The 20,388-nt window shown below is 43.4% G+C and overlaps 1 protein-coding gene across 3 annotated transcripts in view; it reads right to left on the bottom strand.

Annotated features, from left to right (window-relative positions):
• The window catches only part of PNPT1 (polyribonucleotide nucleotidyltransferase 1), a 98,888-nt gene that overhangs the window by 10,411 nt on the left and 68,089 nt on the right, over positions 1-20,388 (bottom strand). For all 3 annotated transcript variants that reach the window (XM_077282767.1, XM_077282768.1, XM_077282769.1), the window contains exons 20-22: positions 17,104-17,175; positions 16,935-16,998; positions 2,130-2,213 (exon numbers count right to left, since the gene is read on the bottom strand). In XM_077282767.1, coding sequence (XP_077138882.1) covers positions 2,130-2,213; positions 16,935-16,998; positions 17,104-17,175 — 220 coding nt within the window. The remainder of the gene's footprint in view (positions 1-2,129; positions 2,214-16,934; positions 16,999-17,103; positions 17,176-20,388) is intronic.

Here is a 20,388-nt window from a genome sequence, read left to right as displayed (position 1 = left end):
GATGCTATTGCTCTTACCCAATCAATTTTTGGCTTCAACATCTCCATCCAAGGACGTCTGGATATCAATGCTTTGGGCCAATTTGGAAATTATTATTAGGACAAAATCTGTTTTTAATGGAATGAACTACAAACATGTAATGCAGAGAAAAGACGCATAGTAACCAGGGACAGATTCCGCTTAAAAAAACAACACTTTAGCATTTGGATTGTGAGCAAAATTCCAGTTATTAATTTGTGCCTTATTCTTTTAATTTGCACCTTTTTAAAGGGGTTGTCCACCACTAGGACAACCCCTCCTCAATCTGAATGCTTGCCCCCGTGAAAATAAAAACACCTACGCTCCCCTCTTGTGCAGGTGCCTCCCAGCAGTGTTGGCACTAGCGTTCCCGGGGCTCAGGTTAGGATGTTATGCCAGCCCTGCTCCCAATCTCACCTTTGGACATATTAGTAATCGAAAGGAGGAAAGTGGCCAGCCGCAGCAACCATTCAGATCGAGAAGGGGTTATCCTAGTAGTTTACAACCTCTTTAAAATATATTTTCAGGGTTTTGCATGTTTTTCTTTCCTCTATCTTCATCGTAGTGGGCAGGGTTTGGATTTCCCAGATGTTTTCAGCCGATTCATCAATTGCGACTTTTTAAAAGGGTTTCAAAAATTCTGGGGGCAAATTCAATTAACTCTGGAGTGAGTTTATGCATGCTTGCTTTTTGCCCAAATTTTCCATCATTTTTGCAGAAAATGCTACTTTTTTGAGCCAAAATAACCAAAAACTAAACATTTTTGACTTTGTGCAAAACTCAAACCAAAGTACTGCATGGTATGGATTACAGGCCGGATTTAATTCTCCAGTACTAAACTTGCATTCAATATTGTTCTATTCTGAATTTTATAAAACTGATGTATGACATGATGTTATATTGAATTATGTTGTTATATCCTGTTTGTTTTTTTCTTTTTTTTTGTATTGATTGAAGAGTGGATCTATCCATGTAGCGTTTCTGCCAGTCCCAGCTGGTGCAATTAATCTTCGTGAAATCAGCTGGGGTGTAGGCCAGAGTTGCTATAAGAATTAACTTAGTTTTCTCTGCCTCATGCCATGAATAAGACCTGTGTCGATACGCGTAGGCTAACGCTGTGCCTAACGCCGGTATGTGCATGATGTTGTAAATGTTGGAATTTTAATCAAGATCCCTATTTTCTCCACTGGAATATCTTCATTTTTCTGCATTTTCAACCAGCTGCTCGAACCTTTTTTTTCCTTGTAGGAAGGAATGAGCAGAAATCGGAATACAGGTGAGCTGACTTGTGTGGTTTTTCCAAATTTATATTATGTTTTGTAAATGTTTTACTTTTCATGCGCAATAAAAAGACTTCATGTATTGTGCATCTCAAGAACAAAGACTTGTTATTATGAACACATGACATATTGGAAGATACCTTTTAAAGGGAATCTGTCACCTACTTTTTCGTATATAAGCTGCGGCCACCACCTTTAGGGGCTTATCTGCAGCATTCTGTAGCCCCCATTGTAACCTGAAAGATAACAAAAACAAGTTAGATTATACTCACCCAGGGACGGTCCGGTCCGATGGGCGTCTCGGTCCGGCGCCTCACATCTTCATGCAATGACGTCCTCTTCCTTGCTTCCTGCGCAGGCGCACTGATTTGTCCTGTTGAGGGCAGAGCAAAGTACTGCAGTGCGCAGGCGCCGGAAAAGGTCCGAGAAGCCCAGGGCCTGCGCACTGCAGTACTTTGCACTGCCTTCAACAGGGCAGATAAAGTACGCCTGCGCCGCGACAGGAAGCAAGGAAGAGGACGTCATCGCATCAAGATGGGAGGCGCCGGACCGCGACGCCCATCGGACCAGACCGGACCCCCCCCCTCCCGGGTGAGTATAATCTAACTCATCTCATCTTTCAGGTTACATCGGGGGCTTATCTACAGAATTACAGAATACAGTAGATAAGCCCCTGATGGCGGATGCCGAAGCTTATATACAAAAAAGTAGGTGACAGATTCCCCGTAAGTCCGCAAACAGCCATCGTTTTAGCCAGTAACTGAACTCAAAGTTTCCAAAAAATCCACCAGTTTAAAACATTTCACTTTACACTAATAACACATTTATTACCGATTACAGGACTGTTTTCCTTCCGGTTTTCTCTCGGCTTACAGATTCTTTTATTCATGATCTGCAGGATTTCTTTTTTTGCAACTGGAGATGAACAAACAAAAGATATTCAAGAAAGAAGGCTGAAGAAATCTTGGAGGTCATTGTGAGAGGAACAAAAGATGGAGGAAAGGAGATCTTTTGAGGACCAGAGATTACACATGAGAAGGTATCGGGAGAGTAGTTCAGAGACTTATGGGGGAGACAGCCTTGTTGGTCATCGTCGTATTTTAACCTAAATCCTCTGGGTAATTGGTAGCCAATGAACGGCTTGGTATAGGGGCGAAGCGGAGGAGTAACAAAAAAAAAAAAAAGGTGAATTAAATGTGCATGAAAATTAAAGATAGATTGAAGAGGAGTGAGAGGTTTGGATGGGAGGTCACACAGGAGGATGTTGCAGTAGTCAAGGCAGGAGATGATGAGAGCTTGTGAAGGCACGCACCAACATTATTGTAGACTCAGGGTTTAGGAAAGAGAAGATGTGGGAAATATTTTTGAGCTGGAGATGGCAAGAGGTAATTATATAAAAATATACCACACACAGACACATAAATTATATACAAATACATCATACGGACATTTACATCTACATTAAAGGGTTATTGCCACCTTCATAAATGGATATTGTCGGGATAGTATCGTACTTGTAAGCGGAAACAATTTTGCATTTTATTGCTTATTACATTTTTTTGACCAATCTTCAGATATTAACAATTTCTTTACAGCATGTTGCCTTGGAAGCCGACCTCTGCTGCTAGAAGTCAAACCGTGAGTAATGTTTACTAGGCTTTATTGAGCTGGTTAGCCCTTTCCCTAATCCAGAGCCAGGTTTAGTTCAGCATTTACAAAATAGACAGCAGCAGTGGTCGGTCTCCTAGGCAATGAGTTGTAAACAAAAGCATTAATGTCTTAAGAATGGCTACAATTTTTTTTCTTTACAAGTGAATTTTTATTGACTTTTCAAAATAAAGTTAGGGAATAAGAGAACATAAAACGTAGGACAGTAGCATACAATACGTAATAGCATAACTTGGCAATGTACCATCAAAAATGAATGGACTCGACACTGAAGAATCCACATCTTAAAATCCTATTTGGACAAGGACAATGACGGGACATTGAGACAGAAGGGTGGGGAACAGAGAATGCTTCCAACTCAGCACAGATTACAATAACTTTTTCACAAACCACTAATCTCTTTGTACCCAATATGTATCCCAGATGTGTCTCGGTGCTGTATTATCTAATAGGGCTGTAAGGTGTTAGAAGCGTCGTACATCTTGTATATGCCTGTGTAATCCACTATTTGATGGGGGTTGTACCAACCTTCGTTTACATGCTATTAGACCTCTCACGACAGTGGTCATATGTAATAAAAACTGTTGAGGTTTAAATGTGCGATCTAAGGGTATCGGAAGACCCATGACCTTAACCCCTTCATGACCCAGCCTATTTTGGCCTTAATGACCTTGCCGTTTTTTGCAATTCTGACCAGTGTCCCTTTATGAGGTAATAACTCAGGAACGCTTCAACGGATCCTAGCGATTCTGAGATGGTTTTTTCGTGACATATTGGGCTTCATGTTAGTGGTAAATTTAGGTCGATAATTTCTGAGTTTATTTGTGAAAAAAACGGAAATGTGGCGAAAATTTCGCAATTTTCACATTTTGAATTTTTATTCTGTTAAACCAGAGAGTTATGTGACACAAAATAGTTAATAAATAACGTTTCCCACATGTCTACTTTACATCAGCACAATTTTGGAAACAATTTTTTTTTTTTGCTAGGAAGTTATAAGGGTTAAAATTTGACCAGTGATTTCTCATTTTTACAACAAAATTTACAAAACCATTTTTTTTAGGGACCACCTCACATTTGAAGTCATTTTGAGGGTTCTATATGGCTGAAAATATTCAAAAGTGACACCATTCTAAAAACTGCAACCCTCAAGGTGCTCAAAACCACATTCAAGAAGTTTATTAACCCTTCAGGTGTTTCACAGCAGCAGAAGCAACATGGAAGTAAAAAATGAACATTTAACTTTTTAGTCCCAAAAATGATCTTTTAGCAACAATTTTTTTATTTTCCCAAGGGTAAAAGGAGAAACTGGACCACGGACGTTGTTGTCCAATTTGTCCTGAGTACGCTGATACCTCATATATGGGGGTAAACCACTGTTTGGGCGCACGGCAGGGCTCGGAAGGGAAGGAGCGCCATTTGACTTTTTCAATGAAAAATTGGCTCCAATCTTTAGCGGACACCATGTCGCGTTTGGAGAGCCCCCGTGTGCCTAAACATTGGAGCTCCCCCACAAGTGACCCCATTTTGGAAACTAGACCCCCCAAGGAACTTATCTAGAAGCATAGTGAGCACTTTAAACCCCCAGGTGCTTCACAAATTGATCCGTAAAAATGAAAAAGTACTTTTTTTTCCCCAAAAAATTATTTTAGCCTCAATTTTTTCATTTTCACATGGGCAACAGGATAAAATGGATCCTAAATTTTGTTGGGCAATTTCTCCTGAGTACACTGATACCTCACATGTGGGGGTAAACCACTGTTTGGGCACATGGTAAGGCTCGGAAGGGAAGGAGCGCCATTTGACTTTTTGAATGAAAAATTATCTCCATCGTTAGCGGACACCATGTCGCTTTTGGAATGCCCCTGTGTGCCTAAACATTGGAGCTCCTCCACAAGTGACCCCATTTTGGAAACTAGACCCCCCAAGGAACTTATCTAGATGCATAGTGAGCACTTATAACCCCCAGGTGCTTCACAGAAGTTTATAACGCAGAGCCGTGAAAATAAAAAATAATTTTTCTTCCCTCAAAAATGATTTTTAGCCCAGAATTTTTTATTTTCCCAAGGGTAATAGGAGAAATTGGACCCCAAATGTTGTTGTCCAGTTTGTCCTGAGTACGATGATACCCCATATGTGGGGGTAAACCACTCTTTGGGCGCACGGCAGGGCTCGGAAGGGAAGGCACGCCATTTGGCTTTTTGAATGGAAAATTAGCTCCAATCATTAGCGGACACCATGTCGCGTTTGGAGAGCCCCTGTGTGCCTAAACATTGGAGCTCCCGCACAAGTGACCCCATTTTGGAAACTAGACCTCCCAAGGAACTAACCTAGATGTGTGGTGAGCACTTTGAACCCCCAAGTGCTTCACAGAAGTTTATAATGCAGAGCCATGAAAATAAAAAATAATTTTTCTTTTCTCAAAAATGATTTTTTAGCCCACAATTTTTTTTTTCCCAAGGGTAACAGGAGAAATTGGACCCCAAAAGTTGTTGTCCAGTTTCTCCTGAGTACGCTGATACCCCATATGTGGGGGTAAACCACTGTTTTGGCACACGTCGGGGTTCGGAAGGGAAGTAGTGACGTTTTGAAATGCAGACTTTGATGGAATGCTCTGCGGGCGTCAGGTTGCTTTTGCAGAGCCCCTGATGTGCCTAAACAGTAGGAACTCCCCACAAGTGACTCCATTTTGGAAACTAGACCCCCAAGGGAACTTATCTAGATGTGTGGTGAGCACTTTGAACCCCCAAGTGCTTCACAGAAGTTTATAACTCAGAGCCGTGAAAATAATAAATGTGTTTCCTTTCCTCAAAAATATTTTTTTAGCCCAGAATTTTTTATTTTTGCAAGAGTAACAGGAGAAATTGGACCCAAAAGTTGTTGTCCAGTTTCTCCTGAGTACGCTGATACCCCATATATGGGGGTAAACCACTGTTTTGGCACATGCCGGGGGTCGGAAGGGAAGTAGTGACGTTTTGGAATGCAGACTTTGATGGAATGGTCTGCGGGCATCATGTTACGTTTGCAGAGCCCCTGATATGCCTAAACAGTAGAAACCCCCCACAAGTGACCCCATTTTGGAAACTAGACCCCCCAAGGAACTTATCTAGATGTGTGGTGAGCACGTTCAACCCCCAAGTGCTTCACAGAAGTTTACAACGCAGAGCAGTGAAAATAAAAAATCATTTTTCTTTCCTCAAAAAAGATGTTTTAGCAAGCAATTTTTTATTTTCACAAGGGTAACAGGAGAAATTGGGCCCCAATATTTGTTGCCCAGTTTGTTGTGAGTGTGCTGGTACCCCATATGTGGGGGTAAACCACTGTTTGGGCACACGTCAGGGCTCGGAAGGGAAGTAGTGACATTTGAAATGCAGACTTTGATGGAATGGTCTGCGGGCATCACGTTGCATTTGCAGAGCCCCTGATGTGCCTAAACAGTAGAAACACCCCACAAGTGACCCCATTTTGGAAACTAGACCCCCGAAGGAACTTATCTAGATGTGTGGTGACCACTTTCAACCCCCAAGTGCTTCACAGAAGTTTATAACGCAGAGCCGTGAAAATAAAAAATAATTGTTCTTTCCTCAAAAATTATGTTTTAGCAAGTAATTTTTTTATTTTTGCAAGGGTAACAGGAGAAATTGGACCCCAACAGTTGTTGCCCAGTTTGTCCTGAGTACGCTGGTACCCCAAATGTGGGGGTAAACCACTGTTTGGGCGCACGTCGGGGCTTGGAAGGGAGGGAGCACCATTTGACTTTTTGAACGCAAGATTGGCTGGAATCAATGGTGGCGCCATGTTGCGTTTGGAGACCCCTGATGTGCCTAAACAGTGGAAACCCCTCAATTCTAACGTCAACACTAACCCCAACACACCCCTAATCCTAATCCCAACTGTAGCCATAACCCTAATCACAACCCTAACCCCAACACACCCCTAACCACAACCCTAACCGCAACACACCCGTAACCCTAATTCCAACCCTAATCCTAACCCTAATCCCAACCCTAACCACAACTGTAACCCCATCCGTAACCCTAACCACAAGCCTAATCTTAACCCTATTTCCAACCCTAGCCCTAATTCCAACCCTAACCCTAAGGCTATGTGCCCACGTTGCGGATTCGTGAGAGATTTTTCCGCACAATTTTTGAAAAATCTGCAGGTAAAAGGCACTGCGTTTTACCTGCGGATTTACAGCAGATTTCCAGTGTTTTTTTTTTGCGGATTTCACCTGCGGATTCCTATTGAGGAACAGGTGTAAAACGCTGCGGAATCCGCACAAAGAATTGACATGCTGCGGAAAATACAACGCAGCGTTTCTGCACGGAATTTTCCGCACCATGGGCACAGCGGATTTGGTTTTCCATAGGTGTACATGGTACTGTAAACCTGATGGAAAACTGCTACGAATTCGCAGCGGCCAATCCGCTGCGGATCCGCGGCCAATCCGCTGCGGATCCGCAGCCAAATCCGCACTGTGTGCACATGCCATAACCCTAACCCTACCCCTAACCCTAACCCTACCCGTAACCCTAACCCTACCCCTAGTTCTAACCCTAACCCTAGTGGAAAAAGAAAAAAAAATATTTTCTTTATTTTATTATTGTCCCTACCTATGGGGGTGATAAAGGGGGGGGTTTATTTATTATTTTTTTTTTATTTTGATCGCTGTGATAGAACCTACCACAGCGATCAAAAGGTACATTGTAATGAATCTGCCGGCCGGCAGATTCGGCGGGCGCACTGAGCATGCGCCCGCCATTTTGGAAGATGGTGGCGCCCATGATGGAGGCGGACGGGGACCGGGAGCCTCGGTAAGTATAAGGGGGGGGGGGGGGAGATCGGGGCACGGGGGGGGGGGGGGGGGGCGTCGGAGCACGGGGGGGTGACATAGGAGCAGGGGGGAGCGGGCAGGAGGACGGGGGAGCGGAGCACAGGACGGAGGGGACCAGACCCCATAACGGAGCACTGGGGGGGCAATCGGTGGGGTGGGGGGGGGGGTCACTTCAGGTTTTCCAGCCATGGCCGATGATATTGCAGCATCGGCCATGGCTGGATTGTAATATTTCACCAGTTTTTTAGGTGAAATATTACAAATCGCTCTGATTGGCAGTTTCACTTTCAACAGCCAATCAGAGCGATCGTAGCCCTGGGCTGAAGTACCACTCCCCCTGTCCCTGCAGAACGGGTGAAATCGGAGTTAACCCTTTCACCCGCTCTGCAGCGACGCGATCATTCCATGACGCCACATAGGCGTCATGGGTCGGATTGGCACGGGTTTTCATGACGCCTACGTGGCGTCATGGGTCGGGAAGGGGTTAAAAATAAGAGTCTTCACAATTTCCTAGAAGGGGTCATTCCATGTCAAGTGAACCAATGATTTTTACCTCTATATTTTTAATTCTTTTGAGGTTTTGTTATTTGGTAGTAGTGTGTCAGAGAATGCAAAATGTGAAGAAAAAAAATTCTAGATTTTTTTAATTTTTTTATTGATTTTCAAAGTTCGGAAAAAGTGCGAATTTCAGTGTTGCCTGCCTTCACATTTCTCCTCATAACTAAGGCTAGAATAGAGATAGAGAAACACAATAAACACCATTCTACTCAGAACTGTACAGGCTTTCATCAGATATGTCACAAGAGTATCTTTGTTAATATTTTCCCCATGCGAATGCAAACACAAAATTTTAAACCGCATTTCCGAAAAAAACATTTAATTTAAATATTTCAAAAACTGCACATGTGCCTGCTAGGCTCCTAGCCACATCTGCACCAAAATACAAGATGGGATCGTGATGGGATCATATTTTAAAAAATAAAACTATTACAGTGTCAGTTCAAAAATCTTGAATTCAGATCTGTTCAGCCTGTGGTCTAAAGTGTGGGGTCTACAGTTAACAAATAATCTGTGATTTTTAGATATTACTGTATTATTTTATGTTACAGCTTAGAAGCAGGAGAGGACAGAGGAGAAAGCTTTGTTAGGGCTCAGCCTGAGAATGACCAGGGGTAGACGGTGACTGCAGAGCAGATGACAGGCCGGCAGCTCGAGCCTCCAGAGGCCACATTCACACCAAGTCTTATCACCCAGGCAACTCCTCAAATGGAGGGAGAAAAATATTCTTAACATCCAGTTCATGTATTGTACAAACCAGGACTCCGAAGAGAAGGAGAGAGTTTGTGAAAACATCAGTTACAGGAAGCAGAACCCATCACAGGGACTCTGCAATACCACACTTTCATTCCACGTAGTGAAACAGAAATAAAAACAAGGATTTTTTCATTCAGGAAAGACAGTGAAGTTCATGAAGTGGTAGAAGGCGGAACAAGATTGGCAATGGATGACATAACTGGTGATGTAGAGTAGCTGCGGAGACACCATCACGTGTTTCTCAACGCAAGCAGTGAATAGCCAGACCTTTCCCCGGGAAGGAACAACCACGGGAAGGGCAGCATCCAATAAAGGAAAACATCCAATACAGGAAAACCACCTATGCCAAGCATGGTATCCATCCACAGAAACCCCGAAACAGCTGTCTGTGGATGGATACCATGCTCTCCGCAGCTACTTTACATGCATTTGCATATTTCCCATAAGGGATGGGGGCAGTGTTCTGGATCACTGCGTTGAGAAACACATGATGGTGTCTCCGCGGTGTTGGATGTTTTGGTCTCCCCGAGGCCAATCATCTGTGCCTTTATAACTGGTGATGTGACCTGTGAATATGATTGGCGCTGGTGACGGCTACTGGACTCTCCATAGATTGTGAAAATGAAGCAGAAGTGACTTTTTTTGCATCCTTCTGGTCCAGCGCCGTCCTTTGTGTAGCCAAGAAAACCAGACATTTTAAAAGTTAACAAATATCCGATATTAACTCAGGTGGAGCCGAACACCATGACAGGCTGGACATACTCTGACACAAAAGGAAATGGCCATTGCTAGCAAGCACTTATGGACAAGATGACATTTCGCCCACTAGAAGGGACACATTGATGATAAAAGACCAGTTTAAAAACCTACTATTAATTGTTTGATTAGTTCATATTTTATAGAACGAGGATTTAACTACTGTACTATTCTTCTTAACCCCTTAACGACCGCCGATACGCCTTTTAACGGCGGCCGCTAAGGGTACTTAATCCACAGCGCCGTTAATTAACGGCGCTGTGGAAAAAGTGAATAGCGCCCCCCAGAGTCGGATTTTCTCTGGGGTCTCGGTTGCCGAGGGTAGCCGAGACCCCAGAGAACATGATTCGGGGGGTTTTTACCGACCCCCGAGTTGCGATCGCCGGTAATTAACCGTTTACCGGCGGTCGCAACGAAAAAAAAAAAAAAAAGCGATTTGCCGTTTAATTTCTCTGTCCTCCGATGTGATCGCACATCGGAGGACAGAGAAATGTGGTCCCCGATGGCCCCCAATAGCCCCCCAATACTTACCTACCTCCCCCGGTGCTCCTCGTGTCGCCCCATGGGCGCCGCCATCTTTTTTCCGGGAAAAAATGGCGGGCGCACGCGCAGTGCGCCCGCCGCCCGGCACCCGGATGTTCTTTGGGGTCTCGGCTGCCGGGGGTAGCCGAGACCCCAAAGAACATGATCGGGGTCGATTTGCACCGACCCCTGCTTTGCGATCGCCGGTAATTAACAGTTTACCGGCGACCGCAAAAAAAAAAAAAAAAAAAAAAAAAGCGATCAGTTATTTCTCTGTCCTCTGATGTGATCGCACATCAGAGGACAGAGAAATAGGGGGATTCGGGGACCCTATCATACTCACCCGGGGTCCCTGGGTCCTCTTCTGTCTTCTCCTGCCAGCCGGCTTTTTCATCATGGCGGGCGCATGCGCAGTGCGCCCGCCATCTGCTGCCATCTGCCGGCCGGCAGGAGAAGACAAGTTGGGGCTAAAATTAGGGTTAGGGTTAGAGTTAGGGTTAGGGTTAGAGTTAGGGTTAGGGTTGGGGCTAAATTTAGGGTTAGGGTTAGGGCTAGGGTTAGGGTTAGGCTACTTTCACACTAGCGTTTTTTTGGCTTCCGTCGCAATGCGTCGTTGGAGAAAAAACGCATCCTGCAAAAGTGCTTGCAGGATGCGTTTTTTCTCCATTGGCTTGCATTAGCGACGCATTGCGACGGATTGCCACATATCGCATCCGTCGTGCGACGGATGCGTCGTGCTTCGGCGGACCGTCGACACAAAAAAAACTACATGTAACTTTTTTGTGCGACGTGTCCCACATATTTCAGTGCCACGTATTTAAGTGACACGTGCCACGTATCAAAGTGCCACGTGCCACGTATCAAAGTGCCACGTGCCACGTATCAAAGTGCCACGTATCAGTGCCACGTGCCACATATTTCAGTGCCACGTGCCACGTATCAAAGTGCCACGTGCCACGTATCAAAGTGCCACGTGCCACATATTTCAGTGCCACGTATTTAAGAGACACGTGCCACGTATCAAAGTGCCACGTGCCACATATTTCAGTGCCACGTATTTAAGTGACACGTGCCACGTATCAAAGTGCCACATGCCACATATTTCAGTGCCACGTGCCACGTATCAAAGTGCCACGTGCCACGTATCAAAGTGCCACGTGCCACATCTTTCAGTGCCACGTGCCACGTATTTAAGAGACACGTGCCACGTATCAAAGTGCCACGTGCCACATATTTCAGTGCCACGTATTTAAGTGACACGTGCCACGTATCAAAGTGCCACGTATCACGTATTTCAGTGCCACGTATTTAAGTGACACGTATCACGTATAAGTGCCACGTGTCACGTATTTAATTGCCACATATTTAAGTGCCACGTATCAAGATTTTCCATGGAGAACAGACACATCCAGAGATATGTCTGCTCTCCACGGCTGCAGAAACACACTGACAGGAGCCATAGTTCCTGTCGGTGTGTCACTGCGCATGCGCGAGCGAGTTTACCGGCGGTCATTGACCCCGGCACTCTCGCTTAACGGCAGTGCTGCGTGGGAAAGTTCAACGCAGCTGTACTGCTGTTAACCGAGACGCCGGAGTCATTGAACTCCGGAACAGTACGCGATACACTGCTAGGAGCTTCGCTCCTGGCAGTGTATCGCCGGAGAGCAGCCGATCGGCGTGGGACACTCGTTTTATGGATTCTGCGGACAGGGAGTATGAATTTGGTTTATTATTTTTGGATTTTTTCCTGGAGGATCGAGGGCTTCGCCTACAAGTGTGCTGTTGGTGAGTATATACTCTGTGTTGTATGTTGTATGTACTGTGTGTCATGTATGTGTATTGTGTGTAGGTGTTTTGTGTAACTTTACAATTGTGCTAAGTCGCCGGACACAGGGACAACTCTCCCATCCTAATACCGGATGGGAGTAGTAGTCCCATACGGCGACTTAGCACAATGGTGGCACTAGCGTCGCATGGGGACACACACACGCACACACACGCACACACACACACACACACACACACACACAGAAGGACTCCATGCTGCTTCACTGGGGGGCGGGGGCTTCCCTCTTCCTGTCCGACGTCACGTCCGGTCCTGGGTGTCAACCCCTCCGTACAAAGACGCCGACACCCAGGACAAAGGCGCTGTGTGTGGAAGGTAATATGGGGCCCTAGGGGGATACGCAGACACGCCGCTGCGTAAAGAATTGACATGTCAATTCTTTTTACGCCCGCGTGTTTGCAGACAAAAGCGCCGCGTTTTTTTGCGGTGTGTCTGAACGGCAAAGTGAATTTCTCATTCACTTTGCCGGCAGACAAAAATGACATTGCGCATTTTTGAAAAGCGCCCGCAAAATAGCGCTCAAAAATGCGCTATGTCTGAAAGTAGCCTAAGGCTTCTTTCACACTTGCGTCGGTACGGGGCGGTCGCAATGCGTCGGCCCGATGTACCGACGCACGTTGTGAAAATTGTGCACAACGTGGGCAGCGGATGCAGTTTTTCAACGCATCCGCTGCCCAGTCTATGTCCTGGGGAGGAGGGGGCAGAGTTACGGCCACGCATCCGCGGAAAAAAAAAGGTTACATTGAACTTTTTTTGTGACGACGGGGGCTAAAGTTATGGTTAGGGTTGGGGCTAAAGTTAGGGTTGGGGCTAAAGTTAGGGTTAGAGTTGGGATTAGGGTTAGGGTTTGGATTAGGGTTGGGATTAGTGTTACGTTTGGGATTAGGGTTGGGATTAGGGTTAGGGTTGGGATTAGGGTTAGGGGTGTGTTGGATTTAGGGTTTTGATTAGGGTTATGGTTAGGGTTGAGATTAGGGCTGTTTTGGGGTTAGGGTTGTGATTATCGTTAGGGTTGTGATTAGGATTATGGATCGGGTTGAGATTAGGGTTAGGGCTGTGTTGGGGTTAGGGTTGGAGTTAGAATTGGGGGGTTTCCACTGTTTAGGTACATCAGGGGGTCTCCAAACACGACAGCCAATTTTGCGCTAAAAAAGTCAAATGGTACTCCCTCCCTTCTGAGCTCTGCCGTGCGCCCAAACAGTGGTTTACCCCCACATATGGGGCATCAGCGTACTCGGGATAAATTGGACAACAACTTTTGGGGTCCAATTTCTCCTGTTACCCTTGTGAAAATAAAAACTTGGGGGCTAAAAATCTTTTTTGTTGGAAAAAAATATATTTTTTTATTTTCACTACTCTGCATTATAAACTTCTGTGAAGCACTTGGGCATTCAAAGTTCTCACCACATATCTAGATAAGTTCCTTGGGGGGTCTATTTTCCAAAATGGGGTCACTTGTTGGGGGTTTCTACTGTTTAGGTACATTAGGGGTCTGCAAAGGCAACATAACGCCCGCAGACAATTCTATCAAAGTCTGCATTCCAAAATGGCACTCCTTCCCTTCCGAGCTCTGCCATGCGCCCAAACAGTGGTTTACCCCCACATATGGGGTACCAGCATACTCAGGACAAATTGGACAACAACTTTTGGGGTCCAATTTCTCTTGTTACCCTTGTGAAAATAAAAACTTGGGGGCTAAAAAATCTTTATTGTTAAAAAATATATATTTTTTATTTTCACGACTCTGCATTATAAACTTCTGTGATGCACTTGGGCATTCAAAGTTCTCACTACACATCTAGATAAGTTCCATGGGGGGTCTAGTTTCCAAAATGGGGTCACTTTTGGGGGGTTTCTGCTGTTTAGGCACATCAGGGGCTCTCCAAACGCGACATGGCGTCCGATCTCAATTCCAGTCAATTTTGCATTGAAAAGTCAAATGGCGCTCCTTTGCTTCCGAGCTCAGCCATGCGCCTAAACAGTGGTTTACCCCCACATATGGGGTGTCGGCGTACTCAAGACAAATTGTACAACAGCTTCTGGGGTCCATTTTCTCCTGTTACCCTTGGTAAAATAAAAATTTGGAGGCAAAAAGATCATTTTTGTAGAAAAAATGCGATTTTTTTATTTTCACGGCTCTACGTTATAAACTTCTGTGAAGCACCTGGGGGTTTAAAGTGCTCACCACACATCTAGATAAGTTCCTTAAGGGGTCTAGTTTCCAAAATGGTGTCATATGTGGGGGGTCTCTACTGTTTAGGCACATCAGCGGCTCTCCAAACGTGACATGGCGTCCGATCTCAATTCCAGCCAATTCTACATTGAAAAAGTAAAACGACACTCCTTCTCTTCCAAGCTCTGCGGTGCGCCCAAACAGTGGTTTACCCCCATATATGGGGTATCGACGTACTCAGGAGAAATTGCACAACAACTTTTGTGGTCTAATTTCTCCTGTTACCCTTGTGAAAATAAAAATTTGGGGGCAAAAAGATCATTTTTGTAGAAAAAATGAGATTTTTTATTTTCACGGCTCTACGTTATAAACTTCTGTGAAGCACTTGGGGGTTCAAAGTGCTCACCACACATCTAGATAAGTTCCTTGGGGGGTCTAGTTTCCAAAATGGTATCACTTGTGGGGGGTTTCCACTGTTTAGGCACATCAGGGACTCTCCAAACGCGACATGGCATCCGATCTCAATTCCAGCCAATTCTGCATTGAAAAAGTCAAACGGTGCTCCTTCACTTCCAAGCTCTGCGGTGCGCCCAAACAGTGGTTTACCTCCACATATGGGGTATCGACGTACTCAGGAGAAATTGCACAACAACTTTTGTGGTCTAATTTCTCCTGTTACCCTTGTGAAAATAAGAATTTGTGGGCGAAAAAATCATTTTTGTGAAAACAAATGCGATTTTTTATTTTCACGGCTCTACGTTATAAACTTCTGTGAAGCACTTGGGGGTTCAAAGTGCTCACCACACATCTAGATAAGTTCCTTGGGGGGTCTAGTTTCCAAAATGGTGTCACTTGTGGGGGGTTTCCACTGTTTAGGCACATTAGGGGCTCTCCAAACGCGACATGGCGTCCGATCTCAATTCCAGCCAATTCTGCATTGAAACAGTCAAACGGTGCTCCTTCACTTCCAAGCTCTGCGGTGCGCCCAAACAGTGGTTTACCTCCACATATGGGGTATCGGCGTACTCAGGAAAAATTGCACAACAAAATTTGTGGTTAAATTTCTGTTTTTACACTTGTGAAAATTAAAAAAAATGGTTCTGAAGTAAAATGTTTGCAAAAAAAAGTAAAATGTTAATTTTTTTCTTCCACATTGTTTTAGTTCCTGTGAAGTACGTAAAGGGTTAATAAACTTCTTGAATGTGGTTTTGAGCAGCTTGAGGGGTGCAGTTTTTAGAATGGTGTCACACTTGGTTATTTTCTATCATATAGACCCCTCAAAATCACTTCAAAGGTGATGTGGTCCCTAAAAAAAACATGGTGTTGTAAAAATGAGAAATTGCTGGTCAACTTTTAACCCTTATAACTCCCTAACAAAAAAAAAAATTGTTTCCAAAATTGTGCTGATGTAAAGTAGACATGTGAGAAATGTTATTTATTAACTATTTTTTGTGACATATCTCTCTGATTTAAGGGCATAAAAATACAAAGTTTGAAAATTGCAAAATTTTAAAAATTTTCGCGATATTTCCATTTTTTTCATAAATAATCGCAAGTAATATCGAAGAAATGTTACCACTAACTTGAAGTACAACATGTCACGAAAAAACAATCTCAGAATCAGCGGGATCCGATGAAGCGTTCCAGAGTTATAACCTCATAAAGTGACACTGGTCAGAATTGTAAAAATTGGCTCGGTCATTAAGTACCAAATTGGCTCTGTCACTAAGGGGTTAAACACTTCAGAAATGACATGTTTAGTGATATAATAGAAAAAAAAATGGTTATCCAAGTGGTGAAAAATTCCAAAGTTTGCTAATAAAAAAAAAAAAAAATTATATATATATACATATACACACACACTATATATATATATATATATATATATATATATATATATATATATATATATATATATATATATATATATATATATATATATATATATATATATATATATATATATATATTTTTTATAGTTTTATTTTGATTGGGGTGAAAGGGGGACGATTAGAAATTATGTTTTTTTATTTTTATTTTTTTATAGTTTTAAAAAATATCCCGAGTGACAACGGCGTGCTAAAAAAAATATGTTCAAGTCCCCGAGGCTGCATGTCTTGCGACTACCGCAACACATGCAGGGATCCCGTTTGTTTGAGACTTTACAATAAAAGTAAAATATTATTTTTTCCCGTTTTGTAACTAGTGATGTCTTTTAGCTGTGAGCGGGTAGAAACAATGTCGCTAAGGATTCTTTTAGATGGGGCTGAAGCAAGTCCGGCTTCAAATGCTCTTCAAACAGCTACACATTTTAATTAGCAGTAAATTGGCAAAGTGATTGTTTTTTTTCCAAGCACTGTCAGACAATATCCATCTATAAAGATGGTGCTAGACCTGTAAAAATAAATATCACACACAAGATATAGGTATTTGGGGCCATGAGAAATGCTAGCTGCATTACTGAACGTTTGGTTCTAGATTTCCTCTGTGTACGGCATATGAAAAGGCAAACGTACATACCGCTCGCCTGTTGAATCGCTTCCATGACAACTTTTAGTGGTAATCCCGGAATTTTGATGTCTGCCTATAAAAAATAAAAGCAGAAGTACTCTCAATAAACAGTATCAAAGTAAAAGCTGGAAAAAGACAAAATATTGAAGTGAAAAACATAAATATTAAGAAAACTTACTTGCAAAGCAGTTATACCTTTGCTAGTGCCTGCCATCTTAAAATCCATGTCACCAAAGTAATCTTCAATCCCCTGAAAAGATGCAAATACAAGGGCTTTAAATCCATGTCAAACGAAACATGAAGACCTCAAGGGTGGGTTTAAAATGCTTTCAAGACACGACCTTCATAATTTAGGAAGTTATGACTTTTTATGCCAGCAAAAGTTCATGAAAGGGGTTGTCACAAGTATTTATCACCTGCCCCTACGTGCTGCTATCACCAACACAGAGAAGGGAGAGCAGAGAACCATCTGGAGCAGGAGCTCTGAGGATCCATAGTGGTCTACTATGCTAGATAAATGACTGACAGATAATCTGCAGCAGCAAAATGGAGTAGTATTTTTAAGGCAGACCATTGCTTAAAGATGTGCTTCACATATACATAGGTGTGTGTACTTCCATGCATGTCAAACCTATTTTCTTTTCAAATGTAACTATTCTTTCTTCTCTATACTCTATCAATCCCTGATGCATCAGCACATCACATGACCAGAGAAAGTCAGTGATGACCGTGTGATTATGCTCTATTATGCTACATGAGCTAAAAGATCAGTATACAGTCAGGGAGGCTGAACTTTGTGACTTTAGATGTGTAATCATCATCACGAACTGCGATATAAGTTACCTCACCAATCCTCTGTGGAAATCATGTAATTGCATCATACAGGTAGCTCTGATAACTGAAATAGTGACCCCATGAAGAGAACAAAAAGCCATGCAACTCCCAGCGGGTTATCATGTATTTACATTACCCAACCGTAGCAAGGAATACCATTATCAGATAAAACGGAACAAAGCCAGGGTCTGGTAGGCATTCGAGTATAAAGTAAGTGTTTTTTAATTGTATTCTGAGACGTTTAGCTTGAGCACATCATGTTAGTGATACACATTGCATGACCTGTTAGGCCACGTTCACACGTTCAGTATTTGGTCAGTATTTTACATCAGTATTTGTAAGCCAAACCCAGGAGTGGGTGATAAATGCAGAAGCGGTGACGTGTTTGTATTAAACATTTCCTCTGATTGTGCCACTCCTGGTTTTGGCTTACAAATACCGATGTGAAATACAAGTGCTGAATGTGTGAACGTGGCCTAAGACTTTGGGGGCAGTTTAGTAGGGATAAATGACGTAACAGGTTCCCTTTAACTACTATTTAGAAAAGAAATTAATAAAAATAATTTTGTGTGAAGGTATACATAGGCTTTACCATGACTACAAGTAACAAATCTGCTTGATATCTGATGAAGACTATGAATAAGGTACACTGGTAAAATCGTTGGTCCATGACAGAATATGGAAAAGCATCTCTATACGGTGAGTAATTATACAGAGACATGTACAAATTATCTGAAAACTGTATCTACAGCTAAACACACTGTGCGGGGAAAACGTCAGCACTGAGTCAGAGGTGGTGGGAGGAAAAAAGAGGAAATGTCAATTACACAGAGATGAAGAGGTGCAAGTGACACGGGACATACAACCAGTCTGCAAAACATGAGCATGAGAGCTGGCCGGGATAGATCTACCAGATCCCAGATCCAGCCTGTGAAGTCCCAATGAAATATTGGTGCCCGATGGACTAAGTAAGTGTAAGTGGAGGCAATGCCTGAAGTGTGACTCCTCAGTCTCATGAGAACATATGGGGATCGTAACCAAACATTTCTAAATTACATTAATGACACCTTTATTACTTAGGTTTATTTCCCTTTTCATCAGTGGCTTATTTGATGCAATTTATCCCAGTTCTAAAGAACGACTGATGTAAGAGGTTTTGTGCATTGTGTCAAGGACTTAGGCTGTGTGCACACGTTCAGGATTTTTTGTGGTTTTTTTTGCTATAAAAACGCAATAAAAACGCTTAAAAAACTCATACATATGTATCCCATCATTTATAATGCATTTCGCAATTTCTGTGCAAAAAAAACGCATCGTGGTAAAAAACACAGCATGTTCATTAATTTTGCGGATTTCCCACTATATTATTGCACTGGAAAAACCCCGCAAAAAATCCGAGAGAAAAACACGCAAAAAAACGCATGCTAATCAATGTTGGGGGCGGGACTACAAAGGGCAGTTAAAGAAGTTGTCCACTACTTGGACAATTTCTTCTCATACCCCACGCTTGGCTCCAATAAAATATAGAAGCCCATGTTTTTGGGACCTAAAGGGAATCTGTCGTCATCTGGTTTCTGCTGCACCATCTGGGAGAGGCATGATGTAGGGGCACAGAAACATCTTTTCCAATCAAACTACCAACACACTGGGTAAAAAAAACAACTAAAAAGTATAGCACCCCCCCCCCCCAAAATACTGCCAATTCTTCCCCTTCCCTGCAATACTACAGGATGGAGTTCTGCATGCTGCAGGGGCTTCTCCTGCCTGTCACTGATGGTCACCAGTAATGGTTTGCTTACTATGCCTAAGCAATTCCTGCCATTTGCTGCTACAGAGCCTGTGTAACTCATTACATTAGCTGCTACAGAGCCTGTGTAACTCATTACATTAGCTGCTACAGAGCCTGTGTAACTCCTTACATTAGCTGCTACAGAGCCCGTGTAACTCCTTACATTAGCTGCTACAGAGCCCGTGTAACTCCTTGCATTAGCTGCTACAGAGCCCGTGTAACTCATTACATTAGCTGCTACAGAGCCTGTGTAACTCATTACATTAGCTGCTACAGAGCCTGTGTAACTCCTTACATTAGCTGCTACAGAGCCCGTGTAACTCCTTACATTAGCTGCTACAGAGCCCGTGTAACTCCTTACATTAGCTGCTACAGAGCCCGTGTAACTCCTTGCATTAGCTGCTACAGAGCCCGTGTAACTCCTTACATTAGCTGCTACAGAGCCTGTGTAACTCCTTCATTAGCTGCTACAGAGCCTGTGTAACTCCTTACATTAGCTGCTACAGAGCCCGTGTAACTCCTTACATTAGCTGCTACAAAGCCTGTGTAACTCCTTACATTAGCTGCTACAGAGCCCGTGTAACTCCTTACATTAGCTGCTACAGAGCCTGTGTAACTCCTTCATTAGCTGGTGGTGCTGCAGCTTCTCATACAGTACGCGGCTCCTGCTTGGATCGGAAATCTGTTCTCCTCTTCCCTTCTACCAGTGTTAAAGATGGCAGCAGAAAGTGGGTGAGGTCAGAGACAACAGATCAGAGTCTGTAGAGAAGAGACCTTCCAAGTTAACAGTATGGGCAGATGGCTCGCACAGCAGTAAAGGAAGGACAGTTCGCCATTACA

This window comes from Ranitomeya variabilis, chromosome 2 (genome assembly GCF_051348905.1).
Source record: "Ranitomeya variabilis isolate aRanVar5 chromosome 2, aRanVar5.hap1, whole genome shotgun sequence".
NCBI lineage: Eukaryota > Metazoa > Chordata > Amphibia > Anura > Dendrobatidae > Ranitomeya > Ranitomeya variabilis.
This window is presented reverse-complemented; position numbering and strand designations above follow the sequence as displayed.